The 9893-nt window shown below is 46.2% G+C and overlaps 2 protein-coding genes across 5 annotated transcripts in view; one reads left to right on the forward strand and one right to left on the reverse strand.

The window, feature by feature from the left end:
* The window catches only part of PGM3 (phosphoglucomutase 3), a 25362-nt gene extending 19502 nt beyond the window's left edge, over positions 1–5860 (reverse strand). Inside the window, exons 1-3 of one of the 3 annotated variants that reach the window (XM_079938777.1) lie at positions 5742–5860; positions 3479–3684; positions 1808–1992 (exon numbers count right to left, since the gene is read on the reverse strand). In XM_079938777.1, coding sequence (XP_079794903.1) covers positions 1808–1992; positions 3479–3682 — 389 coding nt within the window. In that variant the 5' untranslated portion in view covers positions 3683–3684; positions 5742–5860. Of the gene's footprint in view, positions 1–1807; positions 1993–3478; positions 3685–4896; positions 5006–5127; positions 5282–5741 lie in introns of those variants that run through there. The other 2 variants (XM_079938776.1, XM_079938778.1) reach the window with 2 other exon arrangements.
* On the forward strand, positions 5309–8700 carry RWDD2A (RWD domain containing 2A). Of its 2 annotated transcripts, none has more exons than XM_079938784.1 (3): positions 5309–5387; positions 6296–6638; positions 7669–8700. In XM_079938784.1, the coding sequence occupies exons 2-3, from the start codon at positions 6438–6440 to the stop codon at positions 8344–8346; spliced, it is 879 nt and encodes a 292-aa protein (XP_079794910.1). In that variant the 5' UTR covers positions 5309–5387; positions 6296–6437; the 3' UTR covers positions 8347–8700. The 2 variants fall into 2 exon arrangements, with proteins under 2 accessions (XP_079794910.1, XP_079794911.1); XM_079938785.1 differs by having other exon boundaries at positions 5332–5387; positions 6421–6638.
* Positions 8701–9893: the final 1193 nt, after the last annotated feature.

Genomic DNA, 9893 nt, shown 5'->3' on the forward strand with positions numbered 1-9893 from the left:
TGTAACAGGTTTTGCCTGGTCATCAAAAGAGACATGCGGCCTTGCGGTATCCTGATGGAAGATTATGCATTTTCTCTTGACTAATTCCGGACGCTTTTCATCGAGTGCCTCTTTCAGTTGGTCTAAATGGCAGCAGTACTTGTTGGAATTAATCATTTGGTTTTCTGGAAGGAGCTCATAATAGAGGACTCCCTTCCAATCCCACCCTATACACAACGTCACCTTCTTTGGATAAAGACGGGCCTTTGGTGTGGTTGGTGGTGGTTCATTTCGTTTGCCCACGATCTCTTCTGTTCCACATTGTTGTACAGTATCCACTTTTCATCGCCCGTCACAATTTGTCTTAAAAACAGAACGTTTTCGTTACGTTTATGTAGTGAATCACATGCGGAAATACCGTCAAGAAGGTTTTTTTCGTTTAGCTTACGTGGAAAGCCAAACCTCAAAGCAATTTACATAACCAAGCTGGTGCGAATGATTTTCAACACCTGATTTGGATATTTTGAGTATGTCGGCTATCTCCCGCGTGGTATAACATTGATTGTTCTCAATTGATGTCTCAATTTGATAACTATCAGCTTCAACTGGTCTACCTGACCGTGGAGCATCGTCCAGAGAGAAATCTCCAACACGAAACTTTGCAAGCCACTTCTGACATGTTCGATCAGTCACAGCACCTTCTCCACATACTGCACAAATCTTTTCTGCGTTTCGGTTGCATTTTTACCTTTCTTGAAATAATAAAGCATAATATGCCAAAAATGTTGTTTTTCTTCCATCTTCAATATTAAAATGGCTATACAAAAATTCACCAATTTTGATGTCTGTTTTTAAATGCACGCTGATATGACAGCTGTCACACACAATCTAACAAAACTGTTTCGAATGACGTTAAAGACAACTAAGAGCTACTAGAGCCATCTTACAGAAAAAAACGAATGAACCTTTTGGCCAACCCAATACACATGCAAGACTTTACTGTGAGATAATAATTTGCTTCAGAACATAAGTCACTTGGCTATTTTGTTACCTATAAATCCACAAACAATGGTATTTGGAAGTCCCTCTGGTAACACACTAAGGGTAAAACACCAGTCTAGGCCATTCGGAGACGGAATAGAAATTTCCTTTAGAAAGAATCTCTGGCTAAAACCAGATCTTATGCAAAAGAGAATGCTTCTGTTTCAAAGTACACTTTTAATCTAACATTTTACAATAACACCTTTTTGAAAAGGAAGGTAAGCGCTGCCAAACGTGACAAATGCGCAGAAATAATATAGATGGTTAATGCTTTCCAGTGAACTCCAGCAAGGGAAAAATGACCTATGAACCAACAATAACACAGGCTATAAAGTAAACCTCTAAAAATAATGACTTACAATCACATGTTCTTACTCTATGGGGGAAAAACCTAAACCCACAGAAGTAAAGGGATGGGAGACATTTGCTAAGTGCTTCTCTTGTGCCAGGAAACAGGTGTGTTGCACGTACTCATGTAATCCTCAGGAAGGACTGCATGATGTAGGCTCATCATCAACATTGTACAGGTGAGTAAAGGTAAGCTCCAAAAGGTTAAGTGACCTACTCAACCCGTACAGTAAGTGTGAGAGTTGGGGTTCAGACTCCAAAGCCCAAGCTGCAGTAGTGACTGAGCTCCTGCATCCTACTGAAAAGACCAGGACGTGGAGAAGCCTCTCAGGGCAGTTCCACTTTCCTCGACTTTTTTGATTTGTCCTGGGCGCTAAAACAGATGCAACCATCTATGTGGTGTTCCCAAGCAGCTTTCACCAGTAGCTCTGATGGTCACCTGGTATCTCTACCAATCACCACGAAGGCATCTTGGTGCAGATTCACAGCTGCTTTCTCGCCAATGTCCACCAACACTCTCGGCAAATCTTGTTCCTCAGCGTTGGCCAAACAGGTAGCATGCTCCTCCCAGGACGGTGCCAACATTTCACCCAAAGGATCAACCAATTTTACACCATTGTCTTCCTTGAAAGAAAAACAAATAATAAGCCATCTGTGCAGTTGTGAGGGTGAGGTGAGGAAGTAAACCAAGCTGCTTTTCCCCCAACAAAAGACAGTGTTGGCCGGGCAGTTTCACTGGTGACCACTACTGAAGGCCAGGCACTGGGCCAGGTGTTGTACATACCTCACCTCGGTAAATCCTCACAACACACGTTATCTATCTAACTAATAATCCGATGGTTACTCCAATCTTACTTTGAGAAAACTGAGATTCAGAGCAAGTACTCTGCTTATGTTCATACACCTAGTGTCAGTTCTGATATTAAAACATCAAGTCCATCTGACTCTTAAATCCAACAGCCACTGTGCCACACTAGCTGTTTTAAAAGGCTGTCATCAATTAACTGATGAGGCACAATTCGCCATCAATTAACTGATGAGGCACAACTGTAGCAGACCCAGGACACCTGGAGATCCTTCTCACTATGGCTGGACTCAAAGAACACACTGGCCAGCATGTCAACCAGTGGGTGGTACAGAAGCTGAAAACTGACGCCTAGTTCTGGTCTGCTCAAATTTCTGAAAAAAAAAAAAGTGTAGTTCAGAGTGAATGTCAAAGGAAGGAAACAGCTCAGAATTGTTTTAAGCAGTGCTTCTGAAATTAACAATAAATGTGGGGTTCTGTCTACAAATCAGTAAGCAATTAAGGTGATTTAGCCATTCAGACACTTACACCTTCACAGTGTTCCACATTTAGAAGCTGAATAAGCAACATCCTCTTGTTTTGGGGTGGGAAGGGAGGAGGTTACAATCCTTCACTAACCCACAGAGCTTTAACTTGCTGCTGATTTAGCTACAAAGGCAAAAGTCTCATGTCCTAGCAACCAAACAGAAGCATATTATTTAAGCCACGTATCAGTTATAGGCCAGTACAGAATATGATGGTTAAGCTGTCTCAAAAGGAATACTTTAGAAACTTAATTGTCATAAACACTAGACCCATCAGGCCTCATCAGTATTCTGCCCAGGGCTCTCCTTTGGATCCCTGGAGCCATGTGTTTGGCTGTTCACTCAGAACGGGAAACTATTCCCTAGCTAGAGAAAAGCTGTGTGAAAACTTTCAAACTGTGCTAAGTCTTTTCAGATGTTTGCCCTCTCCCCTCCCCCAGCTTGCCTCCAATCTCTTTAATCTCTGCTAAATTAACAGAGGCAGCACTTTTTATTACTGATGCTGTCTCAATACAACTAACTTGGAAGGACATTCTGTCACTTCTCAATATGGACACACTCCAAAAACTGACCATCTCCTTTCACTCTCTCAACACCCTTTAAAGAGTCATGAGCTAAATGAACACTTGTTAAGAAAAGAGTTGTTTTAAAAGTAAAGGCATATAGCACTGAGAAGGCACATTCCTAGAATTAGAATTTGTACTTTGGGTCAAAGTCCTCAGAAACTAAGGTTTGGTCTTGCAAATAAACATCTGCTTTATCGGAGCACTAAATGCATTACCTCAGGATTGTGTGATGCTGTTACCATGACTCCTATAGTAGATTTGGTCTGTTTTGACCTCAGGACAGCTAATAATCCCATTCGAAACATGACATGATCAAGGTGTTCTGCTTTCGTTCGAAATCCAGCAGTCCCATATTGAAGAGTGAGTCCATCAGGCTTGGCATGTAATGCTGACTGCTTTGTAACAGCATCTAAATCCATGTCTACAAAATTAAGGAGTATTTTTCAGGCATAAGAAATCTTTCAAGGACCATCTGGTTCAAAAACTGCCATCCCAAACTAATAGATCTGCCTCATTCTGAACCTCCCCCCAAATCCTATGTTTGAGAGCGGAAAAAAATGGTAGAATAAGTCCCGGAGGTTAGCATTAACTGTACTGTTCACTTCAGGACAGACATGAGACTGTCCCCAACAATTCCTGAACCCAAGGCAAACTTAAAATGGTCCATTCCCAACTAAAATGAAGATTCTACACCTAGATTCAGAGAATCCTACAAGGGACCGTATCGTTTTACAAATGGGAACACTTAATTCTGGGTATCAGTTAAACAACCTAAATTTTACATGGGAAGCTGCTGACAGACTGAGGCCGAAGGTCACATTCTCCAGTGGACTGGGGCTGCATATACAAAATATCTGGGAAATCTGTGCAGTTCTTCTGCTATTCCTCCCAGGCTACAGAGACCTATTCCCAAAGGAAAAGCAAAGGGCAAAAGCCTCCTCTCCAAGACTGCCCAGACCTCCCAATACACCTTGCAGTGGATTTTTGTATTTTCGTAAGGGAGGCTCAGGACACCCTTCTAAATTAAGCTCGGAAACTAGCAACATCTTCCTTTTACCTTTCATTTAAAAAATCAAACATCAGCCCTTAGCCCGCTAGTACTTCCTTCTCTGGGATACTCTAACTTTAAGTGGAACTTGGGGCTTCCAACTCTTGTTTTCTTTACTGTCCTTCACTGCGTCAATGAACAAAAGTTAAATGTTTCCTTTTGTCCAGTTGGAAAAAGCTGGCATTCAGGACGCTAATTTAGATTGGCCTAGAGCGATCAAATCTAGTTCACATGCATGAAGACGTTGTATTAAAAAGTGACCAGTCGTCAATGCATCTTGGTTATTTCTAAGGGCGTAAACGAGCTGTTACGTCCAAAAGTCTTAAAAAAAAAAAAAAAAGAGTCAAAAAAATAAAGAGTCAAGGTAAAATGTTTCCACCCTTTCATGCGTTCTAGGTCCTAAAACTACTTTCAACGAGCATGTGAGGGGCTTTTATTGAAAGTATTCTCAAGTCCAAACTGTCCACTATAAAAAAGCTAAGAAAGGCCCCCTTCCCCCCAGTCTTTAGCACCTGGTTAGTTCCCCTCTCCTCCCAGCCCCCGAATCGCCCCACGTTTCCTGGCACCCAGCCCTGAGGTCCCCACCTAGGTGATGGACGAGACCCCTTTCCCAGCTCGAGACCCTCGGGCCCGCGCCTCCAGCCCGCTCCCGAGCCGCAGTGGCGAGTAGGTGTGTCCCGCGCGGCCCGCGAGTCAGTCCGCTAGCCGGCCCACTAGCCTGGCGGTCGGCATAAACCCTGCGGACCGGAAGGTCTCCTTCTCGCCGCCAAGCCTCGGGACCCCGCTCACCTCTGCCGGGAGACACCCCCCCCTCACCTCTACAGCGCGGACCACCTCCCTCGCGGCGGCAGGGGGAACCACACTAGACAAGAACCAGACCAGAAAGGTCGTCATCCGCAAACGTGGCCCTCCGTGGCTTCCGGCCCGTTGTCCCGCCCCTCAGCCAATCACAGCGCGGGAAGAGTCCGCGGGCCAGGCCCCGCCTCCTTGCCGGTTACGCACTGCTCGCGCCTGCGAAACTGCGGATCCGCGTTGCGAGAGGGCTTGGGGCTGTTTCCTTTGAATGACTGGGAAGGGTGAGGCCCCCGCGGTGGCCCGGGGGTTGGGGCCGAGGGTCGCGGGCCCTCAGAGCACTGCGACCGGCAGATACGCAGCCCCTGACTCCAAATTTGGGTCTCAGAGGGCGGCAGGGCCCGCGTTCCTGGGAAGCCGGGCTTCCAAGTGGTCCTGGATGGGGGGTACCAGCCCCGATATGAGGCCTGTAACCAGGTGGTCCCGGCCCCAGTGAGTGCCACCCGGCTTCTCGCATCCCACTCTCGATTTTCGAGGTTCATCTCCCAAACGTCTGATTCTGTGGCGCCTTCTCGTGCCCCACCCCCTTCCCCATCCTACCGCCCCAGCTCGCACAAAACGTCATTTTATTTATTTACCTGTAAGACCCCCTCACTAAGCCTGGGCCCCTCGGGGCAGAGGCCAGGTGGATCCAAATCGCCCGGACTCACAGGATGCCGCCCGGGGCCAGGGTGGCTCCCGAGAAAGGCGGAAAGGCCCACCCGGGAGGAGTTCGTGGCGCTGGGGCTGAGGGGCGGCAACTGGCGTGGAGCGCGGCGGGGCACCGGAGACCTGGGAGCCGGGGGAGGCGGAGCTCCGCCCCGCCGGCACTGCGGGCTTCCCTCGCCGCAGCGGCCAGCTCCGCCCAAGCCCGACACCTGGGTGGGATTCGGAGGCTGGGCCCCTCGCCTTTCCCAGAATTCAGGCTTGCAGAGCGTCTGCAGGTGGTGGTTGCCCAACCACCTGCAACTGCATAATTCGGAACACTTGTTGAGAGTCCGGATTCCCTGATCCAGATCGGAAGCGGGGGCTGGGGATAAAGGGACTGGGAATCTGAATTTCAACGACGTATCTTGGAGGATGTCGCGTATACTAGATTTGGGGGCCAGGAGATAAAGCAGAAGAGTGTAAGTGTCCCGGTTTGTGCCCCTAGCTCTCGACGCGTAATAGCGCTCCTGCAAAGCTGCTTCCACGGAAAGGGAGCTGCGGGAAATTCCTCTGGACACCGCCGACGTTGACAAATCCAGTGTCCCTGGGCCCTTCCGGTTTTCCTGACAGGTTGATTTCAAGTCAGCATGTCCGCTTCAATGAACGAATGCCTTCAACTTCAGCTGCTGGAGATGGAAATGCTGTTTTCTATGTTTCCTAACCAAGGAGAAGTAAAACTTGAAGATGTCAATGCCCTGACGAATATAAAGAGATATTTGGAAGGCACAAGGGAGGCACTGCCACCAAAAATCGAATTTGTGATTACACTCCAGATCGAGGAGCCCAAGGTAGGTGCCCTGAGTGGTTTTAATTGTTTCCAGGTGCCCAGTTTATATTGGAAACACTTGGAACCTGAGCTTCCTGTCCAGGAAGTAAATAGAGAATATTCCAGATGCATATATGGGATATTCCAGCAAAATATGGGATGACCTGTAAGTTGTTTTCAATAAAGATCTTGAATTTTACATACATATGCACACCTTTTATACCAATATGCCTAGTGTTTTTTTTAATAAATATGCCTAGTGTTTTTATTAAACACATCTTGCAGTCTTCTACTGCCATTTTTATTCTATTCACTCATCCATTTTTACCAATGTTGCTATTGTAGTATGGACTATCTTGTACATATGTTACGATCTTCACAAACCTAAATATTGTCTTTAGCAAAACTGGCTTTTAAGGAGTGAATGTTTCTTTGATGGCACCATGACACTGAAAGCAAATACAGATAGAAAATCTAAATTCTGAAAATGAATTTACCTTCACCTTCTGATCCATTATCTCCAGCAACTTTAGCAGAGCCCAAGTAACAAGTGGACCAGGCATTTGAGAACCGCTGTGCTAGCTACTTCCTAGTCAGCCTCTGGGCGTCACTCCCTCAGAGGAATTCCCTGGCTCCCCAGACTGGATGCAATCCCTCTGGTTCCACCTTTCAGTGGATCCCTGTACTTTTCTATGGCAATGCTTCTCACCTTTGCAATGAAATACTTGCTGTGTATAATTATTTGTTTAACGTCTGTCTCCTTCACTGGGCTCTCGGCTTCTGTCCATGAAGGGCAGAAGTAGTGTCTAGCTTCTTCACTTCTTTATTTCAGTATAGGGTACCTGACACATGGTAGGTGTCGGATGAATATGGGAATGAATGAATGCATACATGGAAGGAATTTATGTATGTAAAATTGTGCAGTGACTGGCACATAGCTGACACGTAACAGTAGCAGTAACTATGACATTTATCAGCATCGTGCAGTGGCCATGGATAAACTAGCTTATGTGAGTTTACGGTACTTAAATCTATTTGATTTTCATTTTAAGGTGAAAATTGACTTGCAAGTAACCATGCCTCACAGCTACCCCTACGCAGCACTGCAGCTATTTGGACGGTCATCCGAACTTGACAGACAACAGCAGCTCCTTCTCAACAAAGGTCTCACTTCTTACATAGGGACTTTTGATCCAGGTGAGCTGTGTGTGTGTGCAGCCATCCAGTGGTTGCAGGACAACAGTGCCTCCTACTTCCTGAACAGGAAGCTCGTGTATGAACCATCTGCACAAGCAAAGCCAGTGAAGAACACATTCCTCCGAATGTGGATCTACAGTCACCATATATATCAGCAGGACCTACGAAAGAAGATTCTGGATATCGGGAAAAGGTTAGATGTGACAGGATTTTGCATGACGGGAAAGCCGGGGATAATCTGTGTGGAAGGCTTCAAAGAGCACTGTGAGGAATTCTGGCACACAATTAGGTATCCCAACTGGAAACACATTTCCTGTAAGCATGCCGAGAGTATCGAAACCGAAGGAAATGGAGAGGACCTGCGCCTTTTCCATTCTTTTGAAGAATTACTTCTTGAGGCCCATGGTGACTATGGCTTAAGGAATGACTATCACATGAATCTGGGCCAGTTCTTAGAATTTCTCAAAAAACACAAAAGTGAGCATGTTTTCCAGATATTATTTGGTATTGAAAGCAAAAGTTCTGACTCCTAGGAAGCTATTAAGAGACCTATGCTTGTAATCTTGCTAAGTTAGTATTTCTGTTAGTAAGACCAAAATAAAAGGACCAGTGGCTGTTAAGCATCATCTGTGGGGAACCTAGCTCCAGCATTTTTCCCTGGAAATGAAACACAGAAGGCTTTTAACTTTATAACAGTGCAATTGTGATGTTACCTCTATGTTCTTGTGTTAACTGAAAGCTATTTAATGGTAAATTAATAAAAACCTGTCTGTCAGTTAAACCGGTGAAGCTAATTTGATTAAAAAGGAGTCCAAAGCCCAGTTTAATGGCAGTAGTCAAATTGCAGCTCCGAACTCATACATATGAATAACATTTCTCCTTTTCGTGTTGCTAGCATGCAGGTGACACCCCACATTTTTCTAAGTCAAGTTTAAAATCAGAACAAAGAGAGAGCATGTGTTTACCACGTTTCTCACTTTAACTTAAACTCCGTTTGGGGTTTTTTCTTTTCATAAAGCCAAATCCTGACTGTAATGGTGGTGACACCACGCCGTGTTGTTACATCGGTTGATTGACAATACTAAGGATCATGTACCAATATCCTTAGTTGGGTTCTTCTCCACAGAACAAGATGTGGTTTCTTGTCCACGCAGCCCCACCAGTAGTGCGCATGGGTCTTCGTCCCTGTGCCAGTTTGCATCGCTCTGTGGGGCAAGGAGTTTGGGAGAGGACCACTGTGGATGTCCCTGTACCATCACCTTCCTAGAGGACAAAAGTCAGGCTCTACATTTTGCTGATGTCACTGCCATCTCTTCTGAAACTTTCAAGCTCCACAAGCTTCACCTGCCTGCTTCAAAATGAGAGTTTAATGATAATAGCTCCTATTTAAGTAGCTCTTGCTACCCCTCTCCAGGAATTTCTGGGAGTCTCACCTGCAGTAAGGGAGGACATAAGGTCGTGAGCTGCCTCTCTGCAGCTTTCTCTGGTTTCCCACTCTCTCTTTAGCTACTACTGCCCTCTCCCGGGGAGCACCCCACCGACGTCCTGGTCCCCTCAGAACACCAAAGCTGGGTGCTGAAATTTAGCCACATGGAGGGGATGCTTCACTCCCCATCTCATGATGACGTTAGATGCCAAAATTCCTGCGTGTGCTGGTGGCACTTACAGAATCTTTGATGAAACCGTCCATTCCGGTGTCTGGTTTTAGTCTGTGTCTAGGATGCAGACACATGTCCGGGCAGGGCCAGGACGTGACAAACAGCAGACCCTGCACTAAGCTGACTCTCCTAACCGTGAGGCCTGGGAACGGGGTCCACTCTGTCCTTCCCTGCGCTCTTCTTAGCTCATCAGAATGAGTCTCCTGTCACGGCACAACTCAGACCCTCAAACCAAGGCTCTTGCGGTGGGCCTGCCTTGCCTGCTTTTCCACCTTGCCTAGTCACGTTTTAATCCTGGCTTTGCATGTGCCTGGGGCTCAAGCTGGGGCCTCACTTTCCCTAAATACCAAGGGAAGAAATAGGGCTGACGTTGCCAAAGACTCATTTCTCAATCTTTGCCAGGACTGAAAACAACATAGTAT

This window comes from Stenella coeruleoalba (assembly GCF_951394435.1).
Source record: "Stenella coeruleoalba genome assembly, chromosome: 12".
NCBI classification, from domain to species: domain Eukaryota; kingdom Metazoa; phylum Chordata; class Mammalia; order Artiodactyla; family Delphinidae; genus Stenella; species Stenella coeruleoalba.